Source organism: Cervus canadensis, chromosome 1 (genome assembly GCF_019320065.1).
Source record: "Cervus canadensis isolate Bull #8, Minnesota chromosome 1, ASM1932006v1, whole genome shotgun sequence".
Taxonomy (NCBI): Eukaryota; Metazoa; Chordata; class Mammalia; order Artiodactyla; family Cervidae; genus Cervus; species Cervus canadensis.
This window is the reverse complement of record NC_057386.1, coordinates 42,839,103-42,861,432: the sequence shown is the minus strand read 5'-3', so window position 1 is coordinate 42,861,432 and position 22,330 is coordinate 42,839,103. Positions and strand designations below refer to the sequence as shown.

Here is a 22,330-nt window from a genome sequence, read left to right as displayed (position 1 = left end):
TATGGTTGCCAAAAGGGAAAGTTGAGGTGGGGGGGATGAATGAGGAGTTTGGAATTAACATATACTCATTACTGTTTATAAAATAGATGATCAACAAGGACCTGAGTCACTTTGCAGTATACCTGAAACTAACACAACATTGTAAATCTACTATATTTCAATAAAAAAAATTTTAATGAAAACAAATTAAAAATGAAAAGAGTGTTCAGTACTGTAGTTTAAGTGATTTATAGTATTATTTAAAATGCATGATCATTATCCATTTATATGATTGTGCATTCCTATCAAAGGATTTTCCGATTCATTTTACCGAGCAGAGTATGTTTGTAAATAGGCTAACTCCTTACTTAAGGTCATGCCAGATAGTCAAATGGTTACTGAAATCAAAACTCTTTTGTAAATAAAATGGATGCAGAGGAATAAATATGTAAGAGTTGAGCCCTATGTTGGACAATTTCTATTTGTTATCTGTCAATTGGAAGAGAAAATATTGTGTCATAGGATAGTTTCCTTTTTATCTTTGGTCTAGATCTTCACGCCTGTCATCAGGCACTCAGCATCTCATGGCTAAATAATGCTGTTATGATTTAGTCATACACTGATGTTGTAAAATATATGACACCTTGTAGGAGTTTTTCGTTTGTTTTGTTTTTTATTTTTCCTAATATTGTGTGACTATTTAAACATCTGTTCTCTTGGTCTGAGAATCTGTAGTTTCTGCACACTCCTACAGTCCCTTATTTTCCTTTCCTTTCCTTTACCTTACTTTACTGTGGGTTTGGTTCACCAGTCTTTATATTTCTTCTACTAGGATTTGAGGAACATCAGTCAATGAAATATTTAAATACTATGGAAAAGCTACAGGGAGGGAAATTCCCTGGTGGCCCAGTGGCTAAGACTCTGAATTCCCAATGCAGGGGGCCCAGGTTCAATCCCACTGGGATTAAGGAACTAAGGGAACTAAGATCCCACATGCCGCAACTAATAGTTCCCATAGCACAACTAAAGATTCTGCATGTTGCAACAGAATTTTGCAAGAGCCGGTGCAGCCAAGTAAATTTTTTAAATATATTAAAAAAATATTTTTTGGAAAATAAATGTATAAGGTGGCAGACGATGACCAAGCAGATGATGTGCATTCCATGATGGGGGTTTGGTAAGCTTAGAGACCTTTTATGATTTCATGGAAAGAACAGTTTCCTCTGCAGCATCAAAACCTAAACATTTCAGATTCATTTTCAATAGTATGTCCAACCTAATAGTGATTCTCTACCCAGCATGGACATGTCCTGACACCAGCAGTAGTAGACACTCATCTATTGTAAAGAGGCTGGTTGGCTGAGTGCCCCGTGAGTGGGCAGGATCCTTCTCATGATGTTGATCGATTTGAAATTTGAACCCTTCCAGACACCCCAGCAGACGAAACAACACAAACTGAAAAGCAGTCACCCCAGCTGCTGAATTTGACAGATTATGTTTTATAGCCTCAAGACTTACATTGTTTTCATTGAAATATACCTTAAAATGTTCTGTTTCCTTATGCTAGGTCAGTGAGTTGTGACATTTGTTAAAAAGTGTCTCTCCTAGGCAAGAAGTGTAGACAGTGTACTGAGAGCTAGTCATCATATTCTTATTTTTAACCTCATTGCCTGGGACCTCAGTAGATAGCCTTTATGGAGGAGGATGTTGTACTGTGTCTAGTATTTTCTTACACCAAGAAAGTAGAATCATGGAGTAGCTTGACATGATCAAACTCAGATAGTGAAAATTTTATAGTAGAACCCATATCTACTATCTCTTTAATATCTTCTTGATTTTAAATTGGACGGTAGTGCATGTAGTCCCCTGACCAGGTTTGACCACCTTGACAGGTAAAGATTTCTGACTGCCCTCTCTGTTTTCTTAATACTCTGTGTTATTCCCTTTGTGGCCAAGGGATCAGATTTAATTAGATTATGAGAGAGGGAGAAGGAACACCTTCCCTTGGCCATCTCTCAGGAATTAGCCTGTCAGAATCCCGGTCACCTCCCAAATCCTTCTCTTCCTCCACCATCCTCACTCACAGGCAGCATCATGGTCTGCTCGGTTGTGGATGTGAGAAAACCTGACCCTCCGCACCCCTTCTCACCTCCCACATCCCGTCTAAGTCATCCTGTCTCATCAATTCTGCTGCTGCTCTTCCAGCCTGGCCACTGCTCCGTCTCTCCACTGTTTTGTTCCAGTCAAAGCCCTGGTCATCCCTTCCTGGGGCTAATACTGTAGCCTCCTCACTTTCCACCTTGCCATCAGAGGGGGCTTTCAAAAAAAGCAAATGTGACCAGTACTTACAATTCTGCCCTTGAGATAAATCCTCAGATCCTTACAATGTGCCTGCAAGGCTTGCACACTGTAGCCTCTCCCCTCACGCCGCTGACGTCATTGTCCCCTTGTTCTCTCTGCTGGGACGTGGTCCTGTTGTCCTGCTGTATCTTCTCAGGCACGTTTTCCCCCTTCGCCAGGGCAGCGCACATCCTCCTGCCCCTCCCCTGAGCCCTTGTCAAGTGCAGTCCTTCTGGTTAGTGTGCGGTAGGGCTGAGACAGCTCTGTCTGTTCGCTCCTCCCCCCATGCTTCCCAGCACAGTTCCCAGCATGGAGCATGGGCACTAATAATGATGTATTGAATGAATGAATGCAAAAAAATTTAGAGACAGCAATAAGAACGTTTGAAGTGACTCCTTCTCTGCAAGGCATACCTTACTATATAATACAAATGTGTTTCAAAAAAGTAATCATTACCTTAAAAGGTTTATGAAAGTCAAAGTGTTAGTCATTTTGTCATGTCCCATTCTTTGCGACCCCATGGACTGCAGCCCGTCAGGCTCCTCTGTCCATGGACTTCTCCAGGCAAGCATACTAGAGTGGGTAGCCATTCCCTTCTCCAGGGGATCTTCTCAACCCAGGGATCGAACCCAGGTCTCTCATATCACAGGCAGATTCTTAACCATCTGAGCCACCAGGGAAGCCCTTAAAATGTATACATCAAATGCAAATTATTTTCACTGGGAGGGAGGAAGGGAGGGAAGGGAAGGAAAGAAGGAAGGAAGAAAGGAAGGAGTGAAGGAGTGAGTAATTCAGCCAGGCATCTCCCGACCACACTTTCTGGTCAACTACCTCTTGTGTTGCTCACATTAAGAGATGTTTCTCTGGAGAAGAAAACCAAGAGATGGACTCAAGAAGTCTACAAAAACCACTGCCAGTGGCCCTAGCCAGTTGCCTGTGTCCTGCGATAAGCTTAAATGTTTTATGGAGGGGTTTTGGTTTAAGAGGGTCTGTCCTAGAAGAATGATTTCCAGACATGACGGCAAGCTGGATCATGATCCATTCTGCTAACAGAAGTGACCCCTGCCTGAGGATAAACAGCTCAGCACAGGTGCAGTGAGTGGGACAATGGGACCTGCGTGGGGAAAAGATGCTTCCTGCCATTCGGAGAGCTGGTGGTGCTGTTCATGGTAAAAATAGGACCTGGTCTTCTGCATGCTTAACACGTGTCAATAGTGTGTCTCGGGGTCTACAGGTGGAGTGTCTCATTTCTTATCACAGTCCTGTGAAGTAGATACTAGCATCATCCCACCTTTCAGATGAAGAAAGAACCTCTCTAGCAGAGAAGGAAGGTCACTTGCATATAATTGTAGAGCTACTTGGTACTAAATCGCCATCTGGTTCCAGAGCACATTTTCTTTTTTTTTTTTTTTTAAGTTGGGGTATAGTTGCTTTATAAGGTGTTAATTTCTGCTGTACAACGAAGTGAATCCAATATTGTTGTTTAGTTACAACATCCTGTCCAACTCTTTCGTGACCCCATGGACTATACCTGCCAGGCGCCTCTGTCTAGGGGATTTCCCAGGCAAGAATACTGCCATGAGTTGCCATTTCCTTCTCCAGGGGATCTTCTGGACTCAGGGATTGAACCCATGTCTCCTGCATTGGCAGGCAGATTCCTTACCCCTGAGCCAGCAGGGAGGCCCCATATATCCCCTCCCTCTTAATTGGAGGCTGATTGCTTTACAGTGTTGTGTTGGTTTCTGCCACACATCAGCATGAATCAGACATAGGTATACACAGGTCCTGTCTCTCTCTAACCTCCTGCCACGCCGACCCCACCCATGTAGGTCCTCACAGTGCTGAGCTGAGCTCCCTGCTATTCAGCAGGGCCCCACTAGCTGGGTTTTACACGTGGCAGTGCACATATGTCAGTATCAATCCCCCGATTCACCCCATCATCCACTCCCCACCCCTTGTGTCCCCCGTCCATTCTCTGCATCTGCAGAGAGCACGTTCTTACTGTGCCCTTTTGTCTGCTGCGAGGGTCCAGGGAGGTCCATGCACTGCAGTCGCTGGCGGGCTGTGGTAAAACTGCCCAGGCCTTCTCTTCCAAGGCTGCAGTGGATTAATGAAAAGTCAAGACAGAGCATCCTATTTCAGAAACTCTGAAGGCGCTGTAAATCCAACGGTGCCTGCAACTACCTATATGAAAGTTGTATAGTCACATAAATAACTTAAATGTCAAGTAACTTAATTTTAAGGATGCTTTCTTTGAGCCTTCCCACTCCTAGAGCTGGGTTAGGTATCTTTCTCTAAGCTTCCATAGCATCCTTTCTTTCTTGTTATTATTGCCTTAGATTTTTTCTGAAACAGCATATGTGTGTGTGAGAGAGAGAGAGAAAGAGGAGGGAGGGAAAATGGGAGCAAGAAGGCAATGATAAAATAAAGAGACTATGTAATTTTTAAACCCGCTTTCCTTATTTGTACTACATGACATTGTCTGTGTAAACCTTCTACTGCAATAGTACCATGCCTTATTCTTCTTTGAAACTCAGACTCCTGGCGTAGTGCCTGGTACGTGGCACTTATTAATTACCCACATGTGTATGACTGCACACAGACTGCAGCTAGCTGAGCGGGATTCAAACCCAGGGCTCCAGGGCTGTGTGACTCTCCATCTCGTAATCTTCCCAGCATAGTCCCTGCCTGTCTCGGGAAGATACTGTCTAACAAAGGGGATAAAGCAAATTGACTGCCTCACATGGAGACCGTGATTCTGCCAGAAGCAGAGACAGGATGCCTTCATCCTTGGGAGAGATTCTTCTCCAAGAACTGGGGAAGGTGAACTGAGCCTCCTGACACTTGGCAGGAAGCTAATGAGTGTTGCATAAGTTTGGTGCACCTGTAAAGAAAGGGGTCAAAGTTTTGTGTACTTTGAAAATAAAACTGCAATATAGGCTGTCCTTTCAAAACGGGCCAGCATCATTGGTTGAGAAAAACCCACACCCAGGAAAACAGAAACTCTCATAGATTGTAAATGAAAGTGTAAATTGTTACAACCTCTTTGGAGAATAATTTGGCGATCATTTAGCAGTTTAAATTGCAGACAGTCCTCTCAGCAATTTCAATTCTAGGAATGTCTTCTACAAGTATATATACACGTATGCACGAAGAAGTATATGCTGTTTTTATAGTTGCATTGTTCATAGTAACAAATGATTGGTAATAACCGATTAAATATTTCCCTGTATATTCACCCATGAAATGAAGTACTACAGAGACATAAAAAATGAGGCCTTTCTCTATTTACTTACATGAAACCATAGCCAAGATACATTTTTTTTTAATTAGAAAAAAGTCATCTTTGTTAAAACATGTGAATGCATATGTGTTTGTATGCATAAACTATTCCTGGAAGAATTCACATGAAACTAGTGACAGTGGATACTTCTGATGAGAGAAGTACTTTCACTACCTATTCACTGATATCTCTTGCCTCTTCAAAAGTATTAAATTATCAAAGTTTAAACCTGCTATATAAAGAAGTCTAGAAGTTGGATTTTTATTTGCAACTTTTAATTTTGCTACAATTTCTGATTTACAGACAAGTTGCAAGAATGCCACAAGAAGCCTCCTAGGAGTGTGCCTTGCATCTTTAGTTGTTGTAATCTCTTCTCATCTTGAATGCTATTCAGCCTTTGTCTATTTTCTTGACTGTGAGGTTTTCCACTTCTTTTGTAGACTCTCCTTCAATTTAGGGTTCTTTTCCATTTCCCCCTGATTATCTTCGGGTCGTGTGTTTCTGGCAGATGCCACAGAAGTGATGGTTGAGTCCTCATTGCCTCCTACCAGGAGGCTCTTCATTTCTCTGGATCCTCAGCCCCAAGACTACGGGAGACACAGCTCTCCTCCAGGGCACACACAGAAGCTTTCCCATCATTTCATGGTACAGGATCATCCTTTTCATTCACTGCTTTGTCCAGGGATGTTAGCACCTCCCAGCTGACTTCCCATTCCTGTTACTTTTCCAAGAATTTGAAAGTATCATGGATCATCACCTAGCTCCTTGCTTCCTACAAAGGTTGACTGGGAGCATCTGATGGAGACATTGATATATCTCAGGGGTCAGATCCCACCCTGGGCTGTTGGTGCCCTCTTTTCTACTGGAATAGAGTCATGGTGACTTTCAATCTAATCATTTCAAGTAGCCCCAATTCCAGAACCCCCAGCATCAGTTCAGAAAACTCATCCTCAAAATTCTGTCCCCCTGGAGCCTCTCTTGGTACCACAGTCTGTCACTAGTTTGGGTTACCCAGAGAAACAGAACCAACAAAATGAGAGAGAGAGAGAGAGAGAGAGTGTGTGTGTGTGTGTGTGGCGTGCATGTGTGCGTGCATGTGTGTGTGTTTACAGAAACTTTTGGCTTATGCAGTTATGGACGCTGAGAAGTCCATCACCTGCAGTTGGCAAGAAAAAGACCCAGTGTTGTAAATTCTAGTCTGAGTCTGTGTACAAAGGCAGGAGACCTATGTCCCAGCTCAAAGACAGCCAAGCAGAAAGGATGCCTTCTTACCCATTTAGTTCTAGTCAGGCCTTTGATGGTTGGATGAGGCTCACACAATGGGGAGGGCACTCTGCTTTACTCAGTCTACTGATTGTAGTATAATCTTAACCAAAAAGCCAACACCCAGAGTAATGTTTGACCGAATATCTGGGCACTCCATGGCCCAGTCAACTTGACACATATAACTGATCATCTCAGGCACATATGTTATTAATAGTTTGTTTCAATATTGATATTAGTTTTACTTAGTTGGTTTAAGTGGTTATAAGGTTTCTCCATTGTAAAATTATTGTCTTTCTCTTTTGTAATTAAGAAGTGATTTGCTGGGAGATCCTTTGAGTCCATGTAAATGTCTTCTTCCTTGTCATATTTTCAACTCCTCGTCTTAGCATACACGGATCATTGTCTAACTCAGATCATTCCTTCTATATTTCTTAAGTGGCTTTCCACTCTAAAGGGCTTTTTCTTCTCTTATTTATTTCTTTTTTATATTAATGTGGATGCATAGATTCTTACTGTATTCAACGGATTATGACGTTCCTGACATTATTTATCTTAATGTTCCCGTGGCCCCAGATTTCATCAGGGAACCATTCATTCACCTGATGGCTCCTCCGTCCTTTTAACTTTTCCCTCTCCTTTCCTTGAGTACTATTTTTTGTCCCTGCTTTCTGTCACAACGTGGTATTCCAGGCTCATCTTCTGTTTTCCTGTACAAGCTCTGGAGTCAGTTTTTCTCCAAGGAACCCTGGGTCCTTTTAGTTAAGAAGGATAATATTTACGAGCCAACATCTGGGTGTCAAGCTTCTAAGCTTTCTCAGCAGATGGAACTAGGAAATGTGTGTGTTTATACATCGTCCTCCGTTTATCCCCCATAAGCCATAAGTTTGTACTAAATTCTCCAATTCTAAGTCACCCCCACGTGTTTTGTAACTTCTTCCTCTGCCAGTGAAAAACCTGTCTTGACTGGAGTAGGTACCGTTCAATTATATTTTCCTGGAATAAAAAGTGCTAGTAGTAGCACTCTTAGTCACTCAGTCATGTCCAACTCTTTGCAACCCCACGGACTGTAGCCCTCCAGGCTCCTCTGTCCATGGGATTGTCCAGGCAAGAATAGTGGAGTTTGCCATTCCCTTCTCTAGGGGATCTTCCCAACCTTTATGTCTAAATTTTGTGACGTTTCCTACATGAAGGGAAAGACTTTTTTATGTTGAATCCTAGGGTTATGGCCCATGTTTAGCCAGGGTGACATCTTGCTATATTTAATACTCCCTCTCTACCCTACCCCCAATTTTTGAAAGTCACAAGGAAATAAGAAGTTTCCTCAGTGAAACTAAGTATATAAATAGAAAAAATGGTAATGATGGCCAGTGATTTAAAGTTTTGCACACATGATAACCTGGATTTTCTTGTAAGTAGAATGCAAAACCATTTTCTGAGAGTGTTGTTCAATCGCTCAGTTGTGTCTGACTCTTTGCAACCCCGTGGACTGCAGCACACCAGGCTTCCCTGCCCTTCAGTGTCTCCTAGAGTTTTCTCAAACTCATGTCCATTGAGTCAGTGAGGCCATTCAACCATCTCATCCTCTGTCACCGCCTTCTGCTCCTGACTTCAATTTTTCTCAGCACCAGGTAGAGGTGGGCTAAAAGAACTCATGCATTCATTCCTTTATTTTTTCATTCATCAAATATTTAACCGCCCCCATATAAATTCCAGGGCCATGTTGCATGCTGAAGATACAGCAATGATCAAGGTAGATATGGCCTGTATTCCCCTGGAGACAGACAGTAAATAAGTAAACAAGAAACTACTTGTGGCAAATTACTATAAAGGAAACAAACAAGTGGGGGATGTTGGGGGTGAGCAGTTTAGATGGGAAAAGAACTTGTCTTCTCAGCCAGAGTACACAGTGACCAGGGGTAACTAGTTGGCATGAGATGAGCCAATAGCTCAATATCAGATTGACCTGACATTGAGATTTTCCAGTGAAAAGATTTAAGGATACGAATGAAAGGTGAAAGTGAAGTCGCTCAGTCGTGTCCGACTCTTTGCGATTCCATGGATTGTAGCCTACCAGGCTCCTCCATCCATGGGATTTTTCCAGGCCCGAATACTGGAGTGGGTTGCCATTTCCTTCTCTGGGAGATTTTCCTGACCCAGGGATTGAACCCAGGTCTCCCACATTGTAGGCAGACGTTTCACCGTCTGAGCCACCAGGAAAGTAGTAGCCACCAGGATAGGAATGAGGAGTTAGATTTATATTTTCAGATCGTGCCTCCTGCTGTTTGGAGATTGAAATGGGTCAGACCAATTAAGAGGACACCTGTGATGGGAACGTTATCTATGACTCCATATTCTTTTTAAAAAAATGTTTATTGGAGTATAGTTGCTTTACAATGTTGTATTAGTTCCTGCTGTACAGTGAAGTGAATCAGCCATACATATATATCCCCTGTTTTCTGGATTTCCTTCCCCTTTAGGCCACCACAGAGCACAGAGTAGACTTCCCTGTGTTATACAATTGATTCTTGTTTGTTATCTATTTAATAGTAATCTGTATGTGTCAATCCCGATCTCCTAATTCATCCCACCCCCACTTCCCCTGTGACTCCATATTCTTGCTAACATTGTTCACTATGAAACTCTTTATCTACAGGTGAAAAATTGTACCAATGATCTGCATTTCATTAAATGAAAGTGAAATTGAAACATGTTTTCATGGAACTTATTTTGGTATAACTAGTTGCACCAGTTTCCTAGAGTTGCTGTAACAAATTACAGCAAGCAGAGTGTCTTAAAGCAATGGGCATTGACTGTCTCACAGTTCTGAAGGCTGGAAGTCCAAAATGAAGGCTTTCAGCCAGCCATGCTCTCTCTGAAACCTGTAGAGGAGAAGTCCTTCCCCACTTCCTCCTAGCTTCCAGTGGTGACCCTCAGACCATGGCGTTCCTTGGCTTGTAGCTGCGTCTGCCTCTGTCATCACAGGGCATCCTCCCTGTCCATCTGTCTTCACAGGCATTTTCGTCTTCTTGGAAGGACAGCAGTCATACTGGATTAGGGCCCATCCAATGACCTCATCTTGATCACATCTGCAAAAGCCCCATTTCCAAATAAGGTCACCCTCTCAGCTACTAGGGCTGAGGACTTCAACATACCTTCCTGGGGGAACACAATTCAAGCCATCACACTAATAATCTGGTGTTTTTTGTTTGTTTTTTTTTTCTCCTAGGTGGCTAGCTCATTTTCTAACACTGTGGACATTCATGATCAGTATTATTGCTGTTCTGAAATGTCACATTATCATGTACCCTTCAGGAGCACTCATTATGTCACCTCCGGTACCTCCTCCTCCTCTTGTTTCCTTCTTTCTGCTTAATTTTGTTTTTTCATTTCCTTTTGTTTACATGTCTCCACTTCTTCTTGTCCCTGGCTTTTTGCAGCAGTGCCCATTCCTCTTTTTATATCTTTTAATATGACCTTCCTTTCTGTGGGTTTTTCTTTTCTTGCACTCTTTCGGTGTATCTCCTTTAAAAATGATTTTTAAATATGAAAGCTCTTTTTAAAAATGATGTTCTCTTTGATCTCCTGGTTTATAGGGCTATATATTCTTTATACTCTTTGCGTTCATGCAGGAATTTTTTTTCATAGTTTTTCTCCTTTGTGGTCAATTCTCACTTTCCTCGGGTATTCTTGATCTGCTTTTTGCCTGTCCCGTTCTTTTCCTTTTAACATCTGATCAAGGGCATCATTTCTGACTCACTTTTTTCTTTTTTATTGATCTATTTTTCATTTAAGTATGGTTGATTTACAGTGTTGTACTAATTTCTGCTGTACAGGGAAGTGACTCAGTTATGCACATACAGACATTCTGTTTTGGTTCACTTCAGATTATTGCCAACTTTGAATAGGTATGTTCCATTCTGGGTTGGTTAGTTGCTGAAAGTTAGTGTGTAGAAGGACCTGTAGATCTCCAAGTTTGGGATCTATTACTTCTAGACCCTTTCTCACCAACACTCTGCCTGGAAATGACAGGCAATTTGACCAACTAGCAAGCAGGTCCCGTACATACATGTGAGACTTCTGGGAGATGAGTTAGCATTGCCTCTTTTCATTTACGAAGATCACCTGCCACAGAGCAATTGTACCTACTTTTTCATTTTCTCCTCACCATTCTGACAGCCTACTTTTTTTTCTGCAAAAATGTAATTGCCACTCCTGTCTTTATTTATCTCCACCTTGCAGCTCTTCAAAAGTGTCAAATGGGACCTCTTGTTTTGCAGCCACTTGCATCCCCAGACCCTGCTATGCTTATCAAAAGATTGTTGGTTTGGGGACTTCCCTGGTGGTCTAGTGGTTAAGACTCTGTGCTTCCGCTGTAGGGGGTGTGGTTTTGATCCCCGGTCAGGTAACTAAGGTCCTGCATGCTGCATGGTGCAGCCAAAAAAAAAAAAAATGTTTGTTTGGCCACTTGAGAGCGACAGCTGTTTCTGGAGGACTTGCTCCCATGCCTGGACTTTGTAGAAGCACATGCTCACTCTTAGCAGCCCCCCTCCATGAGGATCATTTTCTAGTGCTTCACACCCTCTCTTCATAGATTGTGTTTCTGAGTTGTGGCTAGTTTTCTGTTTTATCCTAGATAAAGTTTTCTGGTTTTGTCTTGTTGATTTTTCAGAGGGTAGAGTAGAGCTAAGATATCGTTACTCCAGCCTCCTTAAATGGGCATGCCTCAGGTCAGCAGTCCCTGACCTTTTTGGCACCAGGGACCAGTTTTGTGGAAGACAGTTTTTTCATGGACAGGAGTTGGGGTATGCTTTCAGGATTATTCAAGCCCATTACATTTATTGTACACTTTATTTCTATTATTATTATATCAGCTCTAGCTCAGATCATCAGGCATTAGATCCCAGAGGTGGGGGACCCCTGCCTTAGGTGATGTTTAAGGTTGATACTGGATTCAACCCTGGAGAACTTGAGTGTTTAGAGATCGTGAGGAAAGAGGAGCCAGCAAAGGAGACTGAGGACGAAACCCCAAGAATGCATAGAAGCCAGGAAGGAATGTAGGGAGGAAATAGGAGTCAGTGTCAGATGCTTCTGAGAAGCCAGTATGATGAGGACCATCAGCCAGCGGATTTAGCTGTTTCATTGGGTACTTAACTTTGGGAGGGCTTCCCTGGTGGCCCAGATGGTAAAGCGTCTGCCTGCAATGTGGGAGACCCGGTTCGATCCTTGGGTTGGGAAGATACCCTGGAAAAGGAAATGGCAACCCACTCCAGCACTCTTGCCTGGAAAATCCCATGGATGGAGGAGCCTGGCAGGCTCATGCGGTTGCAAAAACTCGGACACGACTGAGCAACTTCACTTAGCTTTGGGAAGTTGATCAAGGTTTACTGAAGTGCTAGAAAGGAACCCAGATTGAAGGTGTTGAGGAGGTAATGGAAGACAAAAAAATGGCAGGTTTAGGTGCAGGCGAACTCCTGTCCTGAGAAGTATGAACATTATTTATAGCAACTTAAGGTTTCCTTTGCATTGAAAAGGGAAAGAAAACAGGCCAGTTGATGTGGTTAAGCATCACTTATTTGAAAACGTATGTTCTCATGAAATAAATAGTATTTATTCATGAATAAAAACTTTATTAAATGCACAGTAGGCTAAGTGCCTATTTTATTAAGTGCGCAGGGAATTTTCCTCCTGATGATAATTAATAGTTTAAGAAGTCAATCAAGGGTAACCCTGAATTCTGTCAGTGGGCGAGCTTTTAAGTCTATGGGAGTGCATTTTGGAATCTCATCATCCAAAATAAATTCCTGTTTCTCTTCCACCCATCTCACAGGTTAAATATATTTTTGTCTCTCATACTCAATGTATGTTCAAATTCTGCCCACTATCCCTTTAAAACAACTTGAATTTCTCTTTCCCTCATTTCTACTGTTGTTCCTTTCGTTGAGACGCAGCCTCATTGACCTCTTTAGCTAGAAGAGTCTTCACCTTTTTCCTGGTTTTCAATCACCTTCAATTTAGATTTCCTCAACCTAGGTTTCAAAACCTTTTGTTACAGAAAATAACCTGAATGTCCATCAGTGGATAAGTGGATGAATATGTGGTACAATGGAATACTGAAGAAGGAAATCTTGCCGTTTGTGAAATGAGGGCATTATGCTAAGTGAAGTAAGTCAGAGAGAAAAAACAAATACCATGCTATCCCATTTATATGTGGAATGTTAAAAAAAAAGAAAAACACAAAACCCAAGTTCATAGATAGAGAAAGCAGATTGGTGATTGCCGGAGATGGGGGTTGGGGTGGGGGATAGGAAATGGGTGAAGGGAGTCAAAAGGTACAAGCTTCAAGTCATAAAATAAATAAGTCATGGGAATATAATGGACAGCGTGGTGACTATTGCTAATAATACTGTGTTGCATATTTGAAAATTGCTAAGAGAATAGATCTTAAAAATTCTCATCACAAGAAAGTAGCGACGTATAGGGACAGATTTTAACTAGACTTACTGTGTTGACTGTTTCACAGTATATGCAACTATTGAACCGGTATGTTGTATACCTGAAACAAAGATAATGTTGTATGTCAATTATACCTCAATTTTTAAAAAAAAGCCTATCATATCGTATCAAATCTGACTCCTTCCTACTTTTTCAGTTGTTCTCTGACATTGTCTGATACAAGTCTTCTGCTCTGGCTAGGCCAACCTCCTTCCCATACTTCTAATCTTGCCACATGGTTCTGTCTTCTTGCTTAAGTTCATGTTCACAATGAGCACTTCATTATATTTAGTGTTGTTTTGTGTGGGTTCCCCACCCCAGTGGTGGTGTACACACAGGCCGTCCGTGTCCGATCTGAGAGAGCTACATACATCTTGACTTCTTGTTGTAGGTAATCTTTTGTACAAGCACATGCAAATTAACAAGACTATGTTTTTCTTTTAAAAATAAATAGTTTAAAGAGGTCTATATTTTTAAAAATGTTTCAGTATTCATGTACAAGACATCACCCTGGTCTTGTCTCCATTGCTATTCATTAATTCAAAAGCTTAGTACCTCTTTGTTTCATTCAGAAGGCAGTGAAAATATCTGGCCCATTCAATAAATATTTTAAATATATTCCTTTAAAAATTGTTTTAAATATCAATTGCTGTTAAGCTGTTTTCACTATTTGGGAAGTTTCAAAGGGGGGAAAAATCTGAACAGAGCAAAGACCATATAGTCCTAGAGTCGGAGATAGGGTACCATGAATGGCTTCCTGAAGGAGCTGATGCTTGGACTTTTGAAGGAGTAGGAATCTGCCAAGCATATGATGGAAAGAGACAAGTGGAGAAAGGTATTTAGGCAGAATGGACCCCATGGACAAACCATGCAGGCATGGTGGCCCTGGGAACTGTAAATAGCTCATTAATGTGAGAGCAAGAGTAACATGGGCCGGATGGGTGGGTGGAAGTGTTGTAAGGAATTGGAAGAGTCCAATGGAGAGAATCGTGGAGGCCAGAACACACGTGTGCCGTGCTGTGGTTTGTATATTACCCTTCAGGGTTCCATATCAAAAGGCGTTCGTTGTGATCATCTTTGCCACCATGGTACATGCTTTTAGTATCTTACCTATCACACTCTATCATTATTATTTATTTACAATACTTCCCTGTTCTTTGGGCTTCCCTTGTGGCTCAGCTGCAATGTGGCTCAGAATCTGCCTGCAATGCCAGAGACCTGAGTTCGATACCTGGGTTGGGAAGATCCCTTGGAGAAGGGAAAGGCTACCCACTCCAGTATTCTGCCCTAGAGAATTCCATGGACTATACCCATGGGGTCACAAAGAGTCAGACCCACCTGAGCGACTTTCGGTCACTCACTCACTCCCTGTTCTTTATTCCTTTTTTAATTCCCAAGGTCAGGCCCAGCACCTGGCACAAAGTAGATATTTGAATATTGAATTATAAAATTTCTGAAACGTGAAATATTTCAGATAGGCTGAATGAATGATAAAAGTTTATCATCAAAGGTTTGCACCCAAAGATCTTAGAAATGCCTTCCTTGGTCTCTAAAGAGATGGTGTCAAGCATTTGTCATTGAGGATGATTACTGCCTTTCCTCCTGGAGACAATCGGAGAGGTGAGGATTACTAGAGAGGTGAGGATTACCTAAGTGCTGGCGGACTTCACACCCTGCGGCTCTCCAGAACAAGTGGAAAATCTTGGGTTGGTGTTAAGGTGTATGCTGGCACCATCTAGTGGTGGTTTTAATACCTGGCCAAATTGAAAGTTTCGTCATTCATAACCAAACTCTTGTTGAAGCATTGTATTGCATGTTGTATCTTGTTCAGCCTTTGCCACTGTCTTCAACTTCATAGCTAGCATTGGAAGTTTTATATATTGCATTTTACAAAGATGCTCAAAAGTTTTAATAAACAAGACATTCTGTTTGAAATAAAATGGAATTTCAGAGGAAGCGCAGGGTTGGACAGACCTGGAATCTTAGAACATTCTAATCTCATGTGTTATTTGCTGTCTCTTAGTCACAGAGTTCCAGACTCATGAGGTAATATTTTTTTTCTAACATTCTCCTCCTCCTTTCTGTTTTTTTGACAGTGTTTTTTAAACTAAAGAATTTTGTCCTTTGAGATCTTATCTTTGAAGAAAGCTGTTGAGTGTGTCCTTCAAACATACAGGTTAAACCAGAAAGGCTTGAGCGGTGAATCTTAGCTGCTTCTTGCTTTTGTGGGTCTTTGAGTATGAGTTATGTGGACATGTTCCTTGTGACTTATGTTGATTGACAGCCGAGGCAGGGAATCAGATTATGATCACTGCATTAATCCCTCTTGTGGAGGGATGTCTGTGCTTCTAGTAGCAATGTTAATAAAATAAAAGCATTTATTACAAATCTCCTTCATGCAGAACATAATTGGATGCATAAGATTAATTGCCTTTCTTTTTTTTAAAGTACTTACTCAATGCTGGAGGGAGGGAAGGATATAATTATCACCATTTTATAGGTGAAGGAGCTGAAACTTGTGGAGGTTAAGCAGCTTGCAGAGTCTCTCGGCTCTTAAATTTCAACGTGACCCTTTGGACCCAGGTATCAAGGACTCTGGGGTTGGTGCGTTCAGCTACCATAGAAACTTTCTGTCCAACAATGGGAAGAATGCATAGGAAAACCACAGGAGAAAAATGCACAGAAAACCTCAAAGTGGCCAATAACTCTCGTTTAAGCACACAATGACTTGATAAAAATCATGGTATTAATTTATTGCTGACATTATCAGCATGTTTGTTTCCACTCCTAATTATAGCCAACAGCCTTCATTCCAGTGCAAAGGGAGTTTAAGGGTTTTGCCCTCTGGTCTCTGGTTAGGCTTTGTTATTGCTCTGATGCACTTCCTCGACAGCAGGCATGCTCAGAGACCCAGCCCCTGACTATGGACCAGCGTCCTCCCATGTTGGCACTCCCTTCTTCCAGCTCTTGGACGTGAGCTCTGTCTGCATGTGCCTCTCAGCAGGTGGAGTATGTCATGCCAACCACTTCTGTAGAAATGTCCATAAGGTGTTGGCCTTATATGTCTTTATAAGTATGAATTAATGTGTCAGTGGTAAATACATATGGGTTTTCTAAATTTTATGTTGAATTTTTTTCTTTGTGGATATAGATGCATGATTTTGCACAGTTGAAGTCATATCATATGTGCTGAGGGGTTTTTGTTTTTACTCTTTTTTTCTTAGCTCCTCTGGCTTTCTTCCAGCTGCCCACATGGCCTTCCTCCTCATCACCCTACTATATGTGTTTAAAAATACGTAAGACATAACCTGATGCAGCCTTCCATATTTTTCCATGCTCATGTAATCATTTACAAAATATATTTATGTACAGTTATTATATGGGCTTCCCAGGTGGCACTAGTGGTAAAGAACTCACCTGCCAATGCAGGAGACATTAAGAGACGCAGGTTTGATCTCTGGGTTGGGAAGAGCCCCTGGAGGAGGGCATGGCAACCCACTCCAGTATTCTTGCCTGGAGAATCCCATGGACAGAGGACCCTGGCTGGGTACAGTCCATAGGGTCACACACACTTGGACATGACTGAAGTCCATGCACGCACAGTTAGGTATCTGTCACGTACATATACAGAGTAGATTTTTAGCCTCTTATATGTGTGAGTGGTGGGATCATGTTATACTTTTTGAAATATACATACTTTTCAATCTGCTATCCTATTCCTGGAAATCTGTTTCACAGAAATGAAAGCACTGATTTGTAAGATTATGTGCCAATAGTATTTTCTACAGTATTGCTCATGATAGCAGGAAGAAAGTGGAGTGATAGAATAAATAAGTATATATCTACACCATGGAATTTTAGGCAGTCATTTTTTAAAAAGTGTATTTGATTTATGCCAGAAATGTCTCCTCTACTGTTCTCTCTGGTATGGATGTTACTGTTTTTATTCCTTTGCTAACATTTTTGTGGGGTTTCAAGAGGGAGAAGAAATAAATATATTTGGACAGTTTTCTTTACAACTGAAGATCTGGCTTAATGGGTTTCAAGACCTGCTTAACTTCTGTATCTTTTCCTCCTAGAGCTCTTATCTTATCCTGGCCATTTTTATTTCTTTCTCCTTCTTATCCCTTTGTATTTTAGAAATTAGAAAATCTCCAGCCTCCAGTATTAATTTCTTCCTTCTCTCTTGGCTGATAACCCCTACTGGTCTTTTCTACCAGCAGCAGCCGCAAGACCACACAGCCTCAAGCATTAACTCCAGAAGTAAACTCAGAATCGTGAAGTGTCAGTTCTCAAGTTGCTCCTAGGAGATTTGGATTTTCTTGGAAATAAGAGACTTGTAGGAAAGAAATGGCATTTCTCCTTAACCATACCTGGTCTTCCCTGGTGGCTAGGGGTAAAGACTCTGCCTGCCACTGCAGGAGACACAGGTTCAATCCCGGGTAGGGAAGGTTCCCTGAAGAAGGAAATGGTCACTCACTCCAGTATTCTTGCCTGGGAAATCCCATGGACAGAGGAGCCTGGCGGGCTACAGTCCATGGGGTGGCAAAGAGTCAAACACAACTTAGTGACTAAACAACAACAATAACCACAGCCATGTCTTCCTTTCTCCCACTCATGTGCAGATTTGAAAAAGGACGCATCTACACATTCATTGGAGAAGTCGTCGTCTCTGTGAATCCCTACAAGTCGTTGAACATCTATGGGAGAGACACGATCGAGCAGTACAAAGGGCGTGAGCTATACGAGAGACCCCCGCATCTTTTTGCCATTGCTGATGCTGCTTACAAGGCTATGAAGAGACGATCGAAAGACACCTGCATTGTGATATCAGGTATTTAAGGAGAGCCCTGTGCTTCCACAGTCAACATGTATTTAATTTATTTGGGTACTCAAATGTCCAAATGATTAACTAGATATTCTTTGAAGTTAGAAGCTTAAATAATTTTACAGGAGAAAAAAATGTAACCAACATTAAATGCCAGATCATCTCTGTCATTTCTGACCATCCACTAGTCTCAGTTCATTTACACGTTATATATTATGTTCGGAAGGACTTCTGGTCAATTTTGTAGACTGAGTTGACATGGGAAATTCGTCCTGTCATCTCAGAGGCATAGAACTACTGGATAAAAATGTAACAAAGTTTAAATTAGATAATCAGAGAACGAAACCAGGAAGATGACATCCTAAGGTCCCATCAAAAAGGAAGAATGAACTCCAAGTCAGACTGGTGAACAGGATGGAGCTGGCGTCAAGGGACACATGGAGGCACGGGGGCTGGAAATGGGCTCAGCGTTGGGGGCTGGAGCTATAAAAGCCTGCGGGAGGGTCAACAGGTGCCAGACCCTGGGTGCCCAAGAGCAGGCACCGAGCTCTGCGTAAAACCGAGCACTTCAAGGAGTCGTGCGTAATGAGTCGGAAACAAGAAAGTACCTGCCCGCTGGCCCGGGGTGGCCTCTCCCAAACTGTGGGACTTCCTCTCGAGGCTCGTAACACCTCATATTCGCATGAGTGGCTTTTATACTTTAAAAACCCTTTTGCGATCTTTATTCCATTTTGGTTGTCAGCTCTGCTCTCTGATCGGAATGTAGGACAGTTGTGTTTCTACTTCACGGATGAGAGTATTGAGGGTCAGAGAAGCGAGGCAACTTAGTGTTGGTGCTGGGGAGTTATACTCTAGGATGGCCTTTATTAAAACAAAATTTGAAGGCAATATTGCCTGATTGTAAAAGGGGGGCAGGAGGGAAGCAATTTTATAAATGTATAAAGTGAAAGCAGAAAGTCTCTTTCCCTTGAATCCCTTGTTCTTCCCAAAATTCTCACAGTAACTCCTGTGAACAGTAAAGTGTTTATCCTTTTTTTTTTTTTTTGCTGCGCCACACAGCATGTGGGATTTTAGTTTCCTGACCAGGGATCACACCCATGCCCCTTGCATTGGAAGGGTAGAGTCTTTAACCACTGGATCTCCAGGGGAGTCCCAAAAGCATTTATCTTTTTATAAATTTTCTCTCTGTGTGTAAATACATATAGTCATGCTTGCATATTAATTATATATTACAGAATTATGTTATAATTTATTTTTCCATTTAACAATGTATAGTGGATATCTTTTCACTGGAATACCTACAGAAGTAGTACAGTCTCTAACAATTGTGTAGGATGATGTTGAATAGTTAAATTATAATTTATTTACCCAAACCTCTACTAATGGGCATATTACTTTCAGATTTTAGCCATAATACATAGAATAGCCTGCAGAAATAGCCTTAAAACCTTTGAAGATTATCATTTGATTATATTCATATTTTTAGTATTTCTAGAGTATAAATATCTGCACGTGGAGTTTTGGGTCACAAGGGATAAACATTTAAAGATCTGGGCAGAAAGCAATCTTGGGAAAGAAGAATGGAACTGGAGGAATCAAGCTGCCTGACTTCAGACTCTACTACAAAGCCACAGTCATCAAGACAGTATGGTACTGACACAACGACAGAAATATAGATCAATGGAACAGAATAGAAAGCCCAGAGATAAATCCATGAACCTATGGACACCTTATCTTCGACAAAGGAGGCAAGAATATACAATGGAAAAAAGACAACCTCTTTAACAAGTGGTGCTGGGAAAACTGGTCAACCACTTGTAAAAGAATGAAACTAGAACACTTTCTAACACCATACACAAAAATAAACTCAAAATGGATTAAAGATCTAAATGTAAGTCCAGAAACTATAAAACTCCTAGAGGAGAACATAGGCAAAACACTCTCCAACATAAATCACAGCAAGATCCTCTATGACCCACCTCGCAGAATATTGGAAATAAAAGCAAAACTAAACAAATGGGACCTAATGAAACTTAAAAGCTTTTGCACTACAAAGGAAACTATAAGTAAGGTGAAAAGACAGCCCTCAGATTGGGAGAAAATAATAGCAAATGAAGAAACAGACAAAGGATTAATCTCAAAAATATACAAGCAACTCCTGCAGCTCAATTCCAGAAAAATAAATGACCCAATCAAAAAATGGGCCAAAGAACTAAACAGACATTTCTCCAAAGAAGACATACAGATGGCTAACAAACACATGAAAAGATGCTCAACATCACTCATTATCAGAGAAATGCAAATCAAAACCACAATGAGGTACCATTACACGCCAGTCAGGATGGCTGCTATCCAAAAGTCTACAAGCAATAAATGCTGGAGAGGGTGTGGAGAAAAGGGAACCCTCTTACACTGTTGGTGGGAATGCAAACTAGTACAGCCGCTATGGAGAACAGTGTGGAGATTCCTTAAAAAACTGGAAATAGAACTGCCATATGACCCAGCAATCCCACTTCTGGGCATACACACCGAGGAAACCAGATCTGAAAGAGACACGTGCACCCCAATGTTCATCGCAGCACTGTTTATAATAGCCAGGACATGGAAGCAACCTAGATGCCCATCAGCAGACGAATGGATAAGGAAGCTGTGGTACATATACACCATGGAATATTACTCAGCCATTAAAAAGAATTCATTTGAATCAGTTCTAATGAGATGGATGAAACTGGAGCCCATTATACAGAGTGAAGTAAGCCAGAAAGATAAAGACCATTACAGCATACTAACACACATATATGGAATTTAGAAAGATGGTAATGATAACCCTATATGCAAAACAAAAAAAGAGACACAGATGTACAGAACAGACTTTTAGACTCTGTGGGAGAAGGCGAGGGTGGGATGTTTCAAGAGAACAGCATTGAAACAAGTGTGCTATTAAGGGTGAAACAGATCACCAGCCCAGGTTGGATGCATGGGACAAGTGCTCAGGGCTGGTGCACTGGGAAGACCCAGAGGGATGGGATGGGGAGGGAGGCAGGAGGGCGGATCGGGATGGGGAACACATGTAAGTCCATGGCTGATTCATGTCAATGTATGGCAAAAACCACTAAAAAATAATAATAATAATAAAAATAATAAATAAAATTAAAAAATGAAGATCTGGGCAGATAATTATAAACTTATCCCTTGTCCCCTCCTTATGTCAGTTGTCATGCTTTTTCTGTGACACCATATGTCTGGAGCTTGCTGCTTTTGTTTTTCACTAAAATTGCTGTAATTAAAGAAACTTTCATCCCCACTAAAATTTTTTTTTTTTAATCTGCTATAGAAAACAAAGTTACATGAATTTCACTGTGGCTACTGTTTGTCACTTTTCTTGTTTCTTTTCCACTGGACTTCAGAGCCACTGCCAAGTACTAAGACTTTAAGGAATTAGTATGCCACATTTTATCCCTTGATATTTTTTACTAATTAAGTCTTGATCTGTAATCTGTTATTTTGCTTCTACAGTAGTTTTAAATTTTTTACCATGTTCAGATCCATTAGAACCAACCCCATATCAAGACAGGATGAAATAACTCAAAAAAAAAAAAAAAAAAAGAGAAAGAGAAAGAAACATAAAAGATTTCAAATGAATTACATCAAAACTTGACAAATGGGGACTTCCCTGGTGGTCCAGTGGCTAAGATTCCATGCTCCCAATGCAGGGGGCTCAGGTTCAGTCCCTGGTCAGGGGACTAGATCCCACAGGCTACAACTAAGACACAGCACAGTCAAATAAAGAAATGAAAGTAAATATTTTCTAAAAAACTTTATGAATGTATAGATAACCACGGGGAAAAAGGGGGTGTGATGGATGGGAAGATTGGGATTGACATATATGCACTACTATGAATAAAATAGATAACTAATGAGAATCTCCTGTATAGCACAGGGCAGCTCTAATCAGGGATCTGTGGTGACCTAAATGGAAAGGAAATCTAAAAAAGAGGGGATATATGTGTCCATGTAGCTGGTTCACTTTGCCATACAGTGGAAATAGCAGAACCTTGTAAAGCAATGATACTTCAATTAAAAAAAAAAAAGTTTGAAATCATTTGATTCTCCAATTTTTTTTTTTTTAAAAAGAAAACTTG

At 41.3% G+C, this 22,330-nt stretch overlaps 1 protein-coding gene across 2 annotated transcripts in view; it reads left to right on the top strand.

Annotated features, from left to right (window-relative positions):
- MYO1D (myosin ID) overlaps nt 1–22,330 on the top strand; it is a 351,718-nt gene that overhangs the window by 80,036 nt on the left and 249,352 nt on the right. For both annotated transcript variants that reach the window (XM_043480702.1, XM_043480703.1), the window contains exon 2: nt 17,986–18,194. In XM_043480702.1, coding sequence (XP_043336637.1) covers nt 17,986–18,194 — 209 coding nt within the window. The remainder of the gene's footprint in view (nt 1–17,985; nt 18,195–22,330) is intronic.